This window comes from Lutra lutra, chromosome 6, assembly GCF_902655055.1.
Source record: "Lutra lutra chromosome 6, mLutLut1.2, whole genome shotgun sequence".
Taxonomy (NCBI): Eukaryota; Metazoa; Chordata; class Mammalia; order Carnivora; family Mustelidae; genus Lutra; species Lutra lutra.
Window position 1 is genome coordinate 69,413,920 of NC_062283.1, and position 18,588 is coordinate 69,432,507.

The following is an 18,588-nucleotide window of genomic DNA, read 5'->3' on the forward strand; positions in this document are numbered from 1 at the left end:
TGAGAAAAATTAAAAACTTAAAGAAGATAGACCCAAATTAATGTAAAGAGGTTCTTTTAAAAAACATTTTCCCAAATATATAGGTGGAAAATATCCTAGATCCACACTTCTCAACACTCCGAGTTCCACAAGAATCAATCTATTAACAATATCACCAAATTTAAAGTACAAATCATTTTAATTTAATGATTATACTGGATTGAAATATGTTTGGAGTGCTATGGTCCAACTCATACCAGTTATTTTATTTAACATCTCTGACATGTGGCATTAGCCCCCAGTCCAGTAATTTCTAGGTCTTTAATTATTTTGGCTTAACTATCTGCTTGGGGCCATAAGATAGCTTCATTTTCTTTATCCTCTGAGCACCTTCCTTTACATAAAGAATCCACCCTTACCTACAACTCCACATGGTGCCACCTCCAGAGATTTCTCCCCAGTATTCTTAAGATGGAGGCCAGGGAACACTGAAAGCCTTTTGGCTCTACCAAGGACTACAGTACTGTGAGTGAGGCACTGATCTTGGGTGCACAATTGAAGGAGGGACCAAGTTCAGCTGTTAGGATGAATAATATTGTAATAAAGTAGTAAAAAGATTTACATTAACATAAAATCTGTGACAGATACAATGTGAAAACTTTAAAATATTACTGATTTTTTCTTTTACCTCAGGTGCCAAGGTGACATTGCACAGCACTGTTATTTAAAATTTAAGTTCAAATCCCTCTAAAATATTATTTACTCTCAACAGATTTTTAAAATTTAAATTCAATCAATTGACATATAATGTATTATTAGTTTCAGAGGAAGAGTTCAGTGACTCATCAGTCTTATGTATTACCAGAGCTCATTACACCAAGTTGCCTTCCTTAATGTCCCTCACCCTGTTACCCCATCCTCCCAAGATCCTCCCCTCCAGCAACCCTCAGTTTGTTTCCTTCAGTTAGAAGTTTCTTATAGTTTGTCTCCCTCTCGGGTTTTGTCTTATTTTCTTTTTCCGTCCCTTCCCCTATAAACCTCTGTTTTGTTACTTAAATTCCACAAATGAATGAGGTCCTAGAATAATTGTCTTTTGCTGATTGACTTATTTCACTTAGCATAATACCCTCTAGTTCTCTCCATGTTCTTTCACGGGATAAGATTTCATTTTTGGTGGCTGAGTAGTACTCCACTGCATACATATATACCACACCTTCTTTATCCATTCAACTGTCAATGGACATCTGGGTTCTTTCCATGGTTTGGCTATTGTGGACAATGCTGCTATTAACATTGGGACACAGGTGCCCCTTCAAATCGCCATTTGTATTCTTCAAGTAAATATCTAGTAGGGCAATTACTGGGTCAGAAGATAGCTCCATTTTCAAATTTGAAAGTAACCTCCATACTGTTTTGCTGAGTGGCAGCACCACTTTGCATTCCCACCAACAGTGTGAGAGGGTTCCCCCCTTTCCCCATCCTCACCAACACCTGTCAATTCCTGACTTAATAGTTGAACCATTCTGACTGATGGGAGGTGAAATCTCATTGTGTTTTTTATTTGTGCTTCCCTGATGCACAGTGGAGTGGTTTCTTCATGTGTCTTTTGGCCATTTCTGTGTCTTCTTGGGGAAGTCTCTGTTCATGTCTCTGCCCATTTCTTTACCAGATTATTTGTTTGGGGGGTGTTGAGTTTGGAAAGTTCTTTATAGATTTAGATTACCAGCCCTTTATCTGATAAGACATTTGCAAATATCTTCTTCCATTCTGTTGGTTGTCCTTGGGTTTTGTCCACAGTTTCCTTTGCTCAGCAAAAGCTGCTTATCTGGGTGGAGTCCCAGTAGTCCACTTTTGACTTCGGACCTGTGTGAAGTTGTAACTCACTGTGGTTTTGATTTGTGTTTTGCTGATGCTGAGGGACGTTGAGCATTTTTTTTCACGTGTCCGTTGGCCATTTGTATGTCTTTTTTGGAGAAATGTCTGTGCGCGTCTTCTGCTCATTTCTTGACTTGATTGTTTTTGGGTGTTGAGTTTGTAAGTTCTTTCTTTTTTTAAGATTTTATTTATTTATTTAAGAGAGAGGTGGGGGTGGGGGAGAACTAGCACCGGGAAGGTCAGAGGAAGAAGCTCCTCACTGAGCAGGGAGCCTGATGCAACGAGAGGCTCAATCCCAAGCTCCTGGGATCATGACCTGAGAAAAGGCCAGCGCTTAACCCTGAGTCACCCAGGCACCCCTGATAAATTCTTTATATTGATTGCGATACTAGCCCTTTATCTGATAGGACATTTGCAAATATCTTCTCCCATTCTGTTGGTTGTGTTTTGGTTTTCTCCACTGTTCCCTTTGCTGTGCTAAAGCTTTTGATCTGGATGGAGTCCCAATAGTTCATTTTTGGCTTTGTTTCCCTTGCCTTTGGAGACGTGTCTAGCAAGAATTGGCTGCGGTCGAGGACACAGAGGTTGCTGCCTGTGTTCTCCTCTAGGATTTTGATGGATTCCTGTCTCACCTTTAGGTCTTTCATCCATTCTGAGTCTAAATTTGTGTATGGTGCAAGAAAGTGGTCTAGTTTCATTCTTCTGCATGTCTCTGTCCAATTTTCCTTACACCATTTGTTGAGGAGATGGTCTCTTTTCCCTTGGACATTCTTCTTCCCTGCTTTGTCAAAGGTCAGTTGACCATAGAGTTGGGGGACCATTTCTGGGTTCTTTATTTTGTTCCACTGATCTAAGTGTCTGTTTTTTGTGCCAGTGCCATAGAGTCTCGATGATCACAGCTTTGTAATAGAGCTTGAAGTCTGGAACTGTGAGGCCACCAGCTGTGGTTTTCTTTTGCAGCATTCCTTTGGCTTTCCAGGGGTCTTTTCTGCTTCCATACAAATTTTAGGATTATTTGCTCAGCTCTGTGAAAAAAAGTTGTTGGTATTTTACAGGAATTTCTTTGAATGTATAGATTGCTGTAGGTATGTGGACATTTTAACAATATTTGTTCTTCCAGTAGGTGAACATGGAACATTTTTCCGTTTCTTTGTGTTTTCCTCAATTTCTTTCACGATGTTCTATAGTTTTCTGAATATAGTTCTTTGCTCCTCTGTTAGGTTTGTTTCCAGGTATCTTATGGGTTGTTTTTTTTTTTTTTTGGCACAATTGTAAATGGGACTGACTCCTTAATTTCTCTTTCTTCGGTCTCACTGTTAGTGTGTGGAAATGCAACTGATTTGTGTGGCATTGATTTTATATCCTGCCACTTTGCTGAATTCCTGTATGAGTTCTCACAATTTTGGGGTGGAGTCTTTTGGGTTTTCCACATAGTGTATCATGTCATCTGCAAATAGTCGGGGTTTGAATCTTTGCCGATTCAGATGCTTTTTATTTCTTTTTGTTGTCTGATTGCTGATGTTAGGACTTCCAGTTTTAATGAAGAAAGGATGCTATACTTTGTCAAATGCTTCTTCAGCATCTATTGAGAGAACCATATGGTTCTTGTCCTTTCTTTTACAAATGTCTACATTTGCTGTCAGATATGTATGATCTCTGAAGGACAAACACTGTGAGCTACTGGAGGTCATTTGCCAAGTTTGTGTTGTAACAGTAATAATGGGCAAGCACATAAATATTGAACCGCCCGTTCTCCTTTTTCCTGAATCCAAGAATGCGTCACTTTGCTTCTTGGCAAAGATATCTCTGGACTTTGTGACAGTACAATCCATGAACTCATACTTTGTATCTGTAAGAGCTGTTATGGATCACTCTTCTTGGTTTTACCTCCAGTAGGAAATGTTCCTGTTACCCTTTCCTTGGGTTTGCCTTTGATTAGTATGTATCCACTTTTTATCCTATGGCATCCTTGCTGGCACAAAAGATGAGGTAATGCATAATCCAGAGGCATTGTGCAAAGCTGCCAGTGGCAAATACTGAATGCTTTGGGAGGTGGAGTCCAGGAAACTTGGAAAGCGCGGTTGAACTCCCAAGGACTGTGGTGAAGGGATTGAGTCACCTATATCTGGTGCCAAATTTAAGGAGGCATCCCAATCTCTGTAACTGGGATAAATTGTGTTTTAATATAGTCCTTAAAAAATAAAAATTAATGTAGATAAAATTCATGATAAGTAAAATATGTACACATTAGATTGGACAGTGCTCTTGATTCAGGAGAAAATATCCTTGTCACTGATTTGCAATTCTAACTTGGTATCCTTCTCCAATATTTTTTTAAAAGGTTTACTTATTCATTTGAGAGAGAGCATGTTGGGGAGGGGCAGGGAGAGAGAAGGAGAGAGAATCCGAAGCAGACTCCCAGCTGAGCAGAGAGCTCATAGGGGCTCCATCTCACCTTCCTGAGATCAAAACCCAAGCTAAAACCAGGAAGCTGACACTCTTCTGACTGTGCCACCCAGGCGCCCCTCCCATACCCTTGAGCTTCCTCCAGCAAAATGATATCTCACTTCCTACTGTACTGAATGGCTATATCACAAAGACTGGAAGTAACTTGCATTAGTGAGGACATGGAGTAATGGGAATCCTTTCCAGTGGTGCTGATGTAAAGGTAGAGTCCTTGGAAAGCAGTTTGGCATTTCAACTTGGAGGTGTCTACCGAAAAGGGATGAAACCCTATGTGCCTTCAACGACTTGTTCACGAATGTTCATAGCGTTATCATTCAGAGTAGCCAAAAGTAGAAGTTATGGATTTAGAAGGTACAAGGACAGCAAAGCACATGGAAGGATTCATGCTTGAGCCTGGCACATATTGACTATATAGCTGAAAATGGTTAACTCTTACATAATCAATATGTTTAAGGTGTGTCTGGGTGGCTCAGTCGTTTAAGTGTCTGCTTTCGGCTCAGGTCATGACCTCAGGGTTGGGGTCCCTCCTCAGGGAAGATTCTGCTTCTCCCTATCACTCTGCCCCTCCCTCCTGTTCATGCTTGGTCTCTCTCTCTCACTCTTTCTCTCAAATAAATAAATAAATAAAATCTTTAAAAAAATTAATATGTTTAAAGAAGCAAATCTTAAAGTGATTTTGTGTCATTCTAATGTTTTTTTTTTTTTAATTAACATATAATGTATTATTTGACCCAGGGGTGCAGGGCTGTGAAGCTTCAGGCTTAAACATTTCACGGCACATCACACATACTGTCCTCAATGTCCATAACTCAGCCATCCTAACCCTACCCCTCACTCTCCAGAAACCCTCAATTTGTTTTGTGAGATAAAGACTCTCTTATGGTTTGTCTCCCTCCTGAGCCTGTCTTGTTTCATTTTTTCCCTCCCTGCCCCCCATGATCCCCCACCCTGCCTCTCAAATTCTTCATATCAGAGTTATCATATGATAATTGTCTTTCTCTGATTGACTTATTTCACTTAGCATAATACCCTCTAGTTCCTTCCACGTCATTGCCAATGGCAAGACTTCGTGTTTTGATGGCTGCATAATATTCCATTGTATATCAATACCACATTTTCTTTATCCATTCATCTGTTGATGGACATCTAGGTTCTTTCCATAGTTTGGCTATTGTGGACACTGCTGCAATAAACAGGTACACGTGCCCCTTCTGATCACTACATTTGTATCTTTAGGGTAAATACCTAATAGTGCAATTGCTGGGTTGTAGGGAGCCTCTATTTTCGACTTTTTGAGGAAACTCTGTACCGTTTGCAAGAGTGGCTATACCAGCTTGCATTCCCAGCAACGGTGTGGGAGGGTCCCCTTTCTCCACAGCCTCACCAACATCTGTTGTTTCCTGACTTGTTAATTTTAGCCATTCTGACTGGTGTGAGGTGGTATCTCACTGTGGTTTTATTTGTATTTCCTGAATGCCGAGTGATATTGAACACTTTCTCATGTGTCTGTTGGCCATTTGAATGTCTTCTTTGCTTAAATATCTGTTTTTGTCTTCTGCCCATTTCTTGATTGGATTATTTGTTTTTTGGGTATTGAGTTTGTTAAGTTCATTTTTTTGGTAACTTTTTTTTATTTTATTTATTTTCAGCATAACAGTATTCATTGTTTTTGTACCACACCCAGTGCTCCATGCAGTCCGTGCCCTCTCTAATACCCACCAATTGGTTCCCCCAACCTCCCACCCCCCTACCTCTTCAAACCCTTCAGATTGTTTTTCAGAGTCCATAGTCTCTCATTGTTCACCTCCCCTTCCAATTTCCCCCAAATGCCTTCTCCTAACTCCCCATGTCCTTCATGCTATTTGTTATGCTCCACAAATAAGTGAAACCATATGATAATTGACTCTCTCTGCTTGACTTATTTCACTCAGCATAATCTCTTCCAGTCCCGTCCATGTTGCTACAAAAGTTGGGTATTCATCCTTTCTGATGGAGGCATAATACTCCATAGTGTATATGGACCACATCTTCCTTATCCATTCGTCCATTGAAGGGCATCTTGGTTCTTTCCACAGTTTGACAACCGTGGCCATTGCTGCTATAAACATTGGGGTACAGATGGCCCTTCTTTTCACTACATCTGTATCCTTGGGGTAAATACCCAGTAGTGCAATTGCAGGGTCATAGGGAAGCTCTATTTTTAATTTCTTGAGGAATCTCCACACTGTCCTCCAAAGAGGCTGCACCAACTTGCATTCCCACCAACAGTGTAAGAGGGTTCCCCTTTCTCCACATCCCCTCCAACACATGTTGTTTCCTGTCTTGCTGATTTTGGCCATTCTAACTGGTGTAAGGTGTTATCTCAATGTGGTTTTAATTTGAATCTCCCTGATGGCTAGTGATGATGAACATTTTTTCATGTGTCTGATAGTCATTTGTATGTCTTCATTGGAGAAGTGTCTGTTCATATCTTCTGCCCATTTTTTGATATTAGATTATGGATACTAGCTCTTTATCTGATATGTTATTTGCAAATATCTTCTCCCATTCTGTCAATTATCTTTTAGTTTTGTTGACTGTTTCCTTTGCTGTGCAAAAGCTTTTGATCATAATGAAGTCCTAGTAGATCATTTTTGCCCTTGCTTCCCTTGGTTGTTCCAGCTGAGGTCAAAGAGGTTGCTGCCCATGTTCTTCTCAAGGATTTTGGTGGATTCCTATCTCACATTGATGTCTTTCATCCACACAGTTGCATTTCTAAATGCTAAGGAGAAACAGACCTCTTGGTGTCTTAGTGGAATGGGGATGAAGCAGACAGACTTGAGTCATGTTAAATCGAAGACTCAGCTTCAACCCAGTTCAATCCCTAATGGGAAATTACAAGCTAAAAGAGGGGGTATTAAGGATTTTTCATTTCTAGAGTGAAACAGAGCAGTTTCTGAATCAGAGTGCTAACACTAATTAGTTGCCCAGGGGAAATTTCTTTTCTGCTCTACACCTCTTGCTTTCCCAGTTTTGAAAGAGCACCTACCTCATCAGGGTTTTGTTAATCATAAAGGAGTTAATGCATATGTAATTCTAAAGGCAATATCTTGCATACAGAAGGTGTCAATATTTAATTACTTTTAAGTACAAGATTTCCTACCCTCTCCCCCACACAAATCCTAGTTTGAGAAGAAATAAGGAGAAAAGAAGAGAAAAGGGAAGTCTCCCTCCAGTCATATATTCCCCTTCTAAGCCCATAGCTGTGGAAGTTACGAGCCCTGGGAAGAAAGGATTCAGGAAGGCAGGAAGTGGTATACCAGAAGCTGCCCTGGAAGAGGAGAAATCCCTCCCAATGCAAGGACCAGGGGCCCTTTATATCCTTGTGTAAAGCTGCAGCTCAGGAAAGAAATGAGGTGTGTTTCTTAGGAACAATAAAGAGAGCGAGGTTCAATGGAAGTCAAGACACATAAGGCAGCCAGCAACCCCAAGCTGGGCACAAAAAAGCAGACATATGTCAGCTGGTCTGCAGAATCTGATAGGTGACCACACCCACACCCACACACTCCTGCGGGCCGTAGTGACTGCCCTGTTTCCACTCAGCCAGCCTTACTACCAGAAACCCAGGAGATACGTGAACAGGCAAAACTCCTGGAGCAGTGATCAGCAGTTGGAAAACATAACTCAAAAATATGCTCCTCCCATATTATGTTTAGCGAAATATTTCTATTGGAGAAAGACAACTATCATATGATCTCCCTGATATGAGGAGGTGGAGATGCAACGTGGGGGGGTTTGGGAGGTAGGAAAAGAATAAATGAAAGCAGATGGGATCGGGAGGGAGACAAACCATAAGAGACTCTTAATCTCACAAACAAACTGAGGGTAGCGGAAGGGAGGAGTGTAGGGAGGAGGTGGTGGGGTTATGGATATCGGAGAGAATATGTGCTATGGTGAGTGCTGTGAAGTGTGTAAACTTGGCAATTTACAGACCTGTACCGCGGGGCTAATAATACATTATATGCTTATTAAAAAATTAAAGAAAAATTAGTAAAAAAAATCCTCCTCCCAATACCTACAAATACCACAGAGCCCTGCTTAGGATAAACTGCACAGGAAATAAGTGAGGCTTGTATGAGGCCCATGCATCTGTACCAAATGACAGGAAAGAAAACACAAATTAATGCTGAGGGTACAATATCTTTGAGTGGGAAGATAATCAATTAGTGGTGATGCCAGTTTTTAAATGACTTTTTTGGAATAAATCAGTACTCAGCAACATTCTAACACAACTCATTATGACAGTTGATTAACTTCTTTGAGAAATTATGGTGTTGTAAGAAACGTATATCAGCAGAAAAATAGGTCCTTTTGCCTGAGTCTGCTCACGTGCATGGAACTCATTGGAACGAGGTCATGTCTCTTTGAATTATTGAAAATCAAAAGCTTCTGCACAGGAAAGGAAACAGTCAAGAAAAGAAAGAGGCAACCCACGGAATGGGAGAAGATATTTGCAAATGACAGTACAGACAAAAGGTTGATATCCAGGATCTTTGAATTTATTGAAATGCCTTTTTAAAATGGTGGCTCTTTGATAAATGGTCTTGGGTCAATTTGTTATGTGTGAGAAAAATATAGATTTCTTACAACATAAGAGAAAGAAAGATAGGATTTATGAATGCATAAAATACTTGTGATGGCAACACTCAAAGTCAGACACAAAACCTAGAAGCCATAAAATGTAAGGTTGACTCACTACATAAAAATTAAAACCTGACATATGAAGAAAGGCCACAAGTACCCTTTTTTATAAATGATAAGACTTCTATTACAAGATGTAAATTGATCACATATTACGACCTCTTATTTGGCCGAAGACCTTTGGAATTTCTGGATATAAAATAAAAACTCTTCCCTAATTATATGCCAAAACCAAGAGGAAACCCTCTGCTGAACAGACACTGGGGGATCCCTGCCAATGATGGCATCTGATGGAGAGTTGGAATATTCATAGTTATTCATCACTCAGGTTTTCCAGTAATGATTCAGTGACAGTCAAAGATCAACATGGACAATTCAATATGTTTCCTTCTGACAGTGCTTTCTTAAAGGATCTGTGCTTTGCTTCGCATTCTAGTTTCATTCATGTCCCAGGTGAACTCCAGGGGAAAATCTTTCATCTCTCTTTGGAAAGTCTTGTCAAAACTTTCATTCTGCTCAACAGTCAGGTGATTTTTCCAGTCTCCAATGGTACCTGGGAGGAAAAACAAGGCAATTGCAACCGTGAAGATTCCGCGGAAGAGGGGGCTTGATACCTTAGTGCTGATGGGAGAAGCATTGCTGGCACTCTCCTTTTTCTCCCCATACTTACTCCTGCACACGGCCACACCCCATCACTCTCTCACCTCCTGGCCAGGGGACAAACTCATCCTGGCAGTTCTGGTGTAATTGAAGATCATTAGCCCAACTTCTCAGCTGGCAGCCAGCTGGAAAAGAAGAAAACCCTGGCAACTTGTTTACTATTGCGTTCCAGGCTAGCTTGGGCTCTGGTAGTTTTCTGAACTCCTTCAAAGCTCCATACAATCACATATCGATGAGCTAACATTTATTGATGAGGACACGGATGCTCAGAGAGACTTAGAAAATGCCGCCCGTGGTCCTACACTTTGGATCAGCTCACCTGTAATTACTCCTTCTTTACCCACTTTAGGTTCACAACAGTCTTACTTTAAACTTCTAGACACGGAGGGCTGATGACACACAGAAGCTGACAGAAGCAGAGGCAAGAAAAGAGACACTGATCTTCAAACACACTGCACTGTAAACAAATAACTGAAACAAATGGAAACTCTAAGGAAACCAGAGACACAAACCACAACAGTGCAGGACGCTCACGCTAGTGCAACTGATGTCCCGCCCCGTTGCACCTCACCTAAGAGAAGAGTGCGTGTGAGCACACAATAAACCTAAGGGGACGTAAGTCACTTCCACAGGTGGTTTGGCTCCTCCTAGTTTTCCTCTTAGCCATTCCAGTCTGTCATTTTCAGGTGTGTGAAAGATGGAGGAACACAGAACATTTTCTATTTTCAAAGAGAAACAAGTTGCAGGTGCAAGGACAGGGCAGTTGAGAAGGGCCTTAGCCTGGACAACACGGTAGAGTGTGCAGGGCATAACGGGAAGGCAAGTCCCCACCTCAAGTGGGCTCCCAGGTACCAGTGGTCATATTTTCGAGTTGAATAAGAAAAGACATAGGAAGAGGTTAAGTGAAGGAAATCCTAATTTAGAGAACTCAAAGCGAATATTTCTTGTTACTTGACATAGAGGCATAGAACCCTATGATTGACTGTAAAATTTATGTTTCTAATTCTGTATTATATATTTTCCATGTTTTAAAATAATAAAATATCATTAGAATGATGGTATAAAATAAAAAAAAATTTTTAACATGTTCCAATGTATTAGTTATATAAAGAGTTACTCATTTAAAATCCCAGTCACCAGAAGAATCAGATATTTCCTATACCTTTCTATGATGTAAAAATTTGGTTTCCTAGAGGACACATGACAGTCCTGCCCAGGAACAAAAGTGCAGTGAATGTGTGTTCTTAAGTCATCCCTGGAGGAGCTTGAGGGTAAAGCGCAGAGAAGGAAGAACAGCCAGTGAGGGCCACAGACCTGTCATTAACTCTCCAACAGGAGCTGAGCACACGCTAATGATGGGAAGCAGTCTAATACTAAATAAACAACCAATTGTGGAGACATTGTGCTAAGAATCAGTAGATTGTCAGGGGGCCATGAAGAAGACCTTGTGATTATAAGTTACTCATTAGATTCATTCAGAGAACAAATAACAGAGTCTCCTTGTAGAACACCAGAAGAAATCACAGGAAATAATCTTTCTAGCCAAATGAACAGGCCCATGAGGGCTCATGATGTTAGGAAAGTCCACCAACAAGCTTAGAAGCTACACTCTGGCCCATTGCTACCACAGTGCAACATGGCCGCTCACTGTTCACCCTCACCTTTGCGAAGGAAATGACCTTTTGCATTCGGCCCATATCCAGTGGCTATTATATTGTCATAATTTGCCAGTGGGTCATACTTCATGTTCTCAAATGTGGCCTGTCTCACAACCACATCCATATCCTCTTCACTCAATCCTTTCCCCAGAAACTTGCAGATTTTTAACACAGAACCTCTGAGATCCTGAAAAAAATCAGAGTATGGTAAATTATGCACATTATAAGAAAGAAGACTTCAATAAAAGTCACAGCTAAGTATTGTTATGGGAGTGAAAAATGTAGGTGCTTATGCTGGCTAGAAAAATGGAGTTAGACCATGAAGTGACTTGCTTATGCTTTCTTGGTAAATTCATCTTTCACTGTGCACTGTTCTAGAGCACATTTGGGTTCATTTAGGAACACTCATGTTCATTTTATCTGCGTTAACTCAGCAAGTATTGGGGGAGCAGATACCTATGTCAGACACTGCTCGTGTGAAGGAGCAAGTGCACAGAGACACAACAGGGAATTGGAGCTGGGAAATCAGTACGCAGACCTGTGGGCAGAGAGTAGCTGTGTAACAGAATTCAGAGAAAGTATCAACAGCGATGACAAATTTGTCCTGAGAATTCAAGCAAAAAGAGGTGTTTTCTAGATAGTCACATTGAAGGGGTGGAGTCCAGACAAAAGCAAGAATATACGCCGTGTTGCGGTTGCATGGAAGGTATGAGATACCAGGTCACAGGACCATCAGAATTTGAGTTTCCCTGGTGTAGCTTCACAGGCGCTGGGCTCAGATGAGAAAATGGGGAGAAGAGGCTGGAGGCAATGGAGAGGCCATAGTGTGAAGAATGTTACAAGGCCAATCAGAGTCGGAGTCTCTCTTTGGTAGGAGTTACAGATTCAACAAGAGAGTCCAGGCAGGGTGTCAAGAGCTTGGGGCAGGGTAACAGAAACCAGGGACGAATACTCAGCAGGTGGCAGCCCTTATTCTTGCCTGGCTTGCAGCTTTTTCTCCTCTTTCCTGCTTAGAGATCTTTGATGGTGTTCGGGCAGCAGTGCGCAGCCCCTGTCCCGTAATCATCCTGATTGATCCAAGATCCTCATGCACTCCCATTGCTCTCTACAAGACATTCGTCTAGGGTGGTCACAATGCCCCAATTTTGGTATTGAAACAGAAAGATGAAGTCAAACAGAAGCTTAAAAGAGTGATTTTCCTCCCAGTGATGAGATGGTAGCAATGCAAGGCAAGGAAGTCCTTCTTGTCCCACTTCCTCTCTTTCTGCCATACATGCTGTCATCTGAGGACATGACTTTGGAGCTACAACAACCATCCTGCTACTATGAGAGGAGACATCATTGCCACACTAGATATGATAGGAAAGAAGGACAGAAAATGCCTAGGACATTCACGACATGCTGAAGATGCCACAAACAATATCAGGCTAGCCTGCCTCTGGGATTCAATCAGTAATAGAAGTTCTTCTGTTTTAATGCGTTCATCATTGACTAATGGGAGCTGTATTCCTTCTAATCATACACAGACATTCCACTTAATTTTTCGTGCAATGCTTAACCATACACAGATAAGATTAAAGTTTCCCATGGGATGCATTCCGCAACGATGAATATAACATCTAGAAAGTTACCAGAATCAAAATGCAGAAAATTGATTTCATAATCCATCAATGGGTGACCAAAAATCTGGCTCACGAGAGTCAAACACGTGTATGGCCTCATAGATTAAGAGACAATGTCTCACATCCAAGTACTAACCAGGCCCGACCCTGCTTAGCTTCCGAGATCAGACGAGATCGGGCGCGTTCAGGGTGGTATGGGGGTTAAGGGGGTAGGAGAAGAATAAATGAAACAAGATGGGATTGGGAGGGAGACAAACCATAAGTGACTCGTAGTCTCACAAAACAAACTGAGGGTTGCTGGGGGGAGGGGGGTTGGAAGAGGGGGGTGGGGTTATGGACATTGGGGAGGGTATGTGCTGGGGTGAGTGCTGTGAACTGTGTAAACCTGGCGATTCATAGACCTGTGCCCCTGCTGATAAAAATATATGTTTATAAAAAATAAAAATAAAAAATAAATTAAAAAAAAAAGAGAGACAATGCCTCCCACACAGTCAGTTTTTGAAAAGAAAGTTCCAGTTAATTAATTGTAAATGACAACCTAGTAATCAAGGTCCAGGTTGATAGAAGAAAGAGGTCTCCTGTACACCTAATCTGGGATCTCAAATTTGATATTGTTTTTGGGTGTAATACCCACTAAGGATCAATTCATTCGTTCAAGGTGCCTTTCAGCTGCCATGAAGTCTCTGACGTCATGTTTCTCACCTTCTTTGTCTCCTCGTAGGTCATGAACTGAATGTTGAAGAGGCTTCTGTGCTCATACCAACCTTTGATGTGGTCAAACCAAAGACTTCCCATCACTGTGGAAAAAACAGATACATAATTCGATAATTAAGTTGAACAGGTTGAGAAGAAGCTACAGTTATGGGAGGTGCAGGAATTTTATAACATAGAAGGAAAAAGAAGTCTGTTTGCAGATACCTGATTTCCTCTGGCACCTGGTTATGGGAGAGCTATCCACTTTTCCATGGGAAACAATTACATGAGCTCAAGGAGCAATCGGTCTCTTAAAAATGCATTTCATATAGACAGAAAATCATCTACCCACAGGAAGAGAAAAACTGAACCCAGAGAACAGAGAAAGGAATCCTCTCCTCTTTGCTTCTCTCCCTGTCCCCAAAGATACACAGAGCTATTTCCCTGTTGCATGTAACATGAAGGCTCCCCGATGGGTTACTTGAGCTCTGCACAGAGACTAATGTTAGTTAAGTCTCCTGTTCCAGATCATCATCCCTATGTCTGTAGGTGTTTCTCTTGCTCAAGCAGGCACACTGGCACCTCAGAAAAGAATGCAGGGGGCACCTGGCTACCTCCCAGGATAGAGTATGCAACGCTTGATCATGGGGTTGTGAGTTCAAGACCCACACTGGGCTTAGAGGACACTTAAAAATTAAAAAAATTTAAAAAATTTTAAAAAGAGAAAGGAATGTGGAACAGAACTTTGTCAAGTAGAGCTCCCCATGCAATAGGCTGTGCACAGCCCAATCTTGTGATCTAAATTGAGATACTTCTCTCTGAGCTAGACTGGAAAACTGTAAGCTCATGAATCCCTTTTGCCATGGTTAGATGTAAATTTAAATAATTTCTGGTGATATAACTGTAACCTGACGGTCTCCTGAGAGGGAGCAGGAGTAAGCAAAATTTGTAACAATGCCTGGTCATAGTCATCCAAGACAACCCTACCAACTGCCTTGATACATTGATTACTGACCCCTGTTCAACTTAATTTCATCATCTTCTCCCTGCCAAATTCACTAAGCTTAAAAATTTACCACAGGATGCCAAACATGTCGCTTATGCTATAAATTATAGTTACCTCTTCCTTCGAGAAATCGTTTCATGAATTCCTCAAAGGTACCTGTAAATTGTGATGTCACATTCTTTGCAAAGTGAAAATATGAGCACATAACATCCTTAGGGTTTCTGTATACATAAATAATCTGGAAAGAAAGGAGGTATTCATTATTTCTGAGGCTTTCATTCTCTCATATTTTTACCCTACTACCTTCCAATCGGATGAAGCCTATTGTCTTCACTTTACACTTCCCTAATCATGCCGTGTATATACTCAGCCCTCTTTGTATTTTGGGTTTCCCCTTCTCAGCCATGCCTCTCCCTTTACGATTGGCCTGGTGACTCTCAATTACTCCTCAAGACACACCTCCCACGGTACCTCTTCTCAGCTCACCCTGACAGAGAGCAACAGTAGTCTCTTGTCCCTATAGCAACAAGCTAATACATGCCACAATGACCCATACCCATAAAATTGCATATCAATAGGAAAAACGTACTAAGATATTTTCAAATCATCTTAGAAAATTCAGAGTGTGTTTTTTCATCCTTCAGCATATGGCTTACATAGTTCTTATTTATGTATCTTCATAGTGTAAACTACAGGTACTTTTCATGCAGTACTTACTTCAGTATTTTTTGTATTGGAGGAATATAGGATTCGTTCAAAAAGTTGTTTCCTTTAAACAATCCAAAGGCACACTTTCATAGAACACCTAAGCAACCCATTGACATTAGAATATAAAATATCATCAATCTCTGTCCAACCCACATTTAAGTGGCTTATTTGCTGTGTGTACAGAATATTCAGGGGCCCTGGATGAAACCCAAGGCTTGTATTTTCACTGTGCAATGGCATGTATATATTGTGTGCCTCCTTCGGAAAGCATCTAGGAAAGCTTTCATTCACTTACTGCCTCCCTGCACATTGCCCGGAGCCAACCTTAAGCTAGGCGATGGGAAGATGGATGTGAGCACTGAGTGGTCCCATTGTACTGGAAATAGAGCCCTTTTCGCATGGGGATTACCTGATATCAACAAAGTGATTGATAATATGAAACAACTGTCACCAGTGGTTGATATCTCCATAATGAAAGAAAAGATCCTCCTAAAGATGAAGGAAGAAGTTCTTTTTATTCCCTTTCTGTGACTCTTCCTGTCTCCTACTTTGGCCTTGAAAATGGCTTCTTGTCATTAATCTATATGTTTAGAGAAGTAAAATGTGACCTAGACCCAATGGTACAACTGAGTCACTTAATGCCACCTGTCCTGATACTAACTCTCTTAGGTAGATAATGACACATTTTTTAATACAGGGAATGTTGGAAATGGAATGATTTGAAGATAAAATCAAAATACCATCAGGATGTACACATACCACCTTTCTTCTTAAGGAGGGAAGGCAATGAGTGGAGGTTTCTAATGTGGAGGTCATTGACTTTTGAGAGCCATTTACTGCGATAGTTGGAGCAGATGCTACTGAGGTTTTTGAAGACAGAAGACAATAGCAAGCAGTTATTTTAGAAAGGGGAGAGGGGAGCAAAACATTTAAAATGTAAATTTGAGAATTGAGGCCATAAAAGTAAAATGAAGATACAACTTTTAAGTGTACTGGTTTTTTCCTAGCACACTACCAGATTCATGAACACAGGCACAAATATACACGTACTGGGTTTCACCAGAATTAGGGGTTGGCAGCTGATCATAATAGAGTTGGCGAGAGCAAGGGAATTGAGACAAAAGTGATTTGAATGTCAAATATGGAGCCATTGGTGGATGCAGAGAAGTGGAAGAGATGGATGAGAGAATGTGGAGAAGGAGTGGAGAGGTGGAGGGGGAGGGGACTGGAGATCTGAATGTGGTGACTGGTCACTCCAGGGACAACTGAAAGGAGTGGGAGGCAAAGGAGGCAGCTCTCAGAGAACAAGGTGCTTCAAGTCAGGATTCAAGTTAGGGCAATTACTGGTGATGCCTTTGTTCATTCACTCAACTCTACTACCCTCTGGACACTGTTCCATGTACTGCAAACTCCATCTCTCTCATGTTTACACTCTGGCCAGAAATGAACAATAAATAAACAGGTACACAGATGGCAAATGGTGTCATGAATAAAGGCAGGTTTATACCACCTTATAAACTCTGGGGGTTGGTGGAGGAAAAGGTTGCTGGAGGTGGTGTCAATACTAAGAGGTTTGGCAGGGGTAGAGGTATGGGAGGCCAGTGCAGAGCCTGAGGAGGTCAACATGAAGGAGGCAATCCTGCACTTGCATGACCCTGAGAATGACTGCCTCCTTCCCATTGACCCCGCTGGGGCAATTTGGCTCAACTTTGTCTGGTGCTGACAAAACACCATTCGCTTCAAGTTAGAAATAATGCCATGAGAAACAGGAGTAGAGGGAGAGGAGAAAGTCACGAGTCAAGAGCTGAAATTATCAGTGGAGGGAGGTGACTGATCCAGGGAGACAGAGAGACAATTCTTCAGCAGAGACGAATGATTGCCTCTGAGGTTCCCTTGGAATTCCAAGGAACAAGGTACATTTGAAGAGAAAGTAGGCAAAAGAGGTGAAGTGTGAAAAGGAAAGAAGGAGGGCACGCAGAGCAAATAGAAGGAACTGTTAGCATTTTATATGTCCTTGCTAATACAGCTGATTCAAAAATGAAAGGATATATATTATACATGATATTATAACACCCTGTATAAAGTAAATTAAATGGACACATATATACTCTTTCATTTTCTAATGGCTGCATTACTTGTATAATCAGAAAACAAAGGGTGCAAGATACAAATCTGATACTATGAGATAAGAAAAGAGATGGATATTGAAAATTGAAGTAAAGCGGTCCTTTAGTGGCTTAGTTGGTTTAGTGTCTGCCTTCAGCCCAGGTCATGATCCCAGGGTCCTGAGATCAAGCCCATATGGGAGTGGGGGTGTGGGGAGGGGTCCTTTATAGCAGGGAGCCTGTTTCTCCCTCAACCTGCCCTGCATGTTCCCTCTCTCTCTCTCTCTCAAATAAATAAAGTCTTTAAAACAAAAAAGAAAACTAAAGTGTGTAAAATGCTACATTTGCCAACAGCTGGATGAGTGCACAGTGTTGATGTCCTGAAATGAAATGAAATAGTGAAAAAGAGCAGTTAGCTCTCAGTAGTCAAGAGTCCATTTCCTACTTTGGCTTTTTTGTTTTTCAGCCCACTTGGAACCAAGTAGTATGGGAGATGGGTAGAGAAGAGACGAGGCGATGGTCTTTCCTCAAAATCCATTGCTGGAGTTTTGTACTCAAAGAAGGGGACTCGGTCCATGGTTTCCAGTTTTCCAGTGCCTTTGCGATGTTCCTCAGAATAAATCAGACTTAATAATTGCTGAAACCAGATGGTTCCTGTAAAGAAATAATTTTGTTTTCAATGATAATCCAAAATGGAGGTAGATGTATCATGAATTTTTAATCAGCGTTTGTTACTATAAAGAGTACAATGTAATTTTATCTGAATGGAATTGTTAATGTATGTAAAGTGCAGTGTGGGAGAAAGAAAGCAAATGTGGCCTTTCTATTTCTGTTTCAGGAGATGCTCCATTTGAAACTCCGTGGGCATTTGTCCCACAGATTTATTCCTTGACTCTTCTGTGTTTTCTTCTGCTTCACATATGGGACTTTCAAATGATGGTTTATGCCTGCCTCTCTACTTCCTTCCCCAACCCCACTCCTAGAACATGAGTCAAAAGAAGCCAAGGAAAAGGATTTCCATGTAAGGAGGCACTTCCCAGCTGTTGCCCTTCCCGCCATTTGCTTCTGTTCCTGTGATCTCCATTTCAGGAAACAAAGTACATTATAAATCCCTAAAGGAGGCTCCTGGACACCTA

The 18,588-nt window shown here is 41.2% G+C and overlaps 1 protein-coding gene across 3 annotated transcripts in view; it reads right to left on the reverse strand.

Annotated features, from left to right (window-relative positions):
* Positions 1-2,176: 2,176 nt before the first annotated feature.
* The window catches only part of LOC125102912 (amine sulfotransferase-like), a 31,980-nt gene continuing 15,568 nt past the window's right edge, over positions 2,177-18,588 (reverse strand). The window contains exons 3-8 of one of the 3 annotated variants that reach the window (XM_047734535.1): positions 17,898-18,106; positions 14,754-14,877; positions 13,643-13,737; positions 11,322-11,505; positions 9,398-9,553; positions 2,177-2,220 (exon numbers count right to left, since the gene is read on the reverse strand). In XM_047734535.1, coding sequence (XP_047590491.1) covers positions 9,405-9,553; positions 11,322-11,505; positions 13,643-13,737; positions 14,754-14,877; positions 17,898-18,106 — 761 coding nt within the window. In that variant the 3' untranslated portion in view covers positions 2,177-2,220; positions 9,398-9,404. Of the gene's footprint in view, positions 2,221-9,293; positions 9,554-11,321; positions 11,506-13,642; positions 13,738-14,753; positions 14,878-17,897; positions 18,107-18,588 lie in introns of those variants that run through there. The other 2 variants (XM_047734536.1, XM_047734534.1) reach the window with 2 other exon arrangements.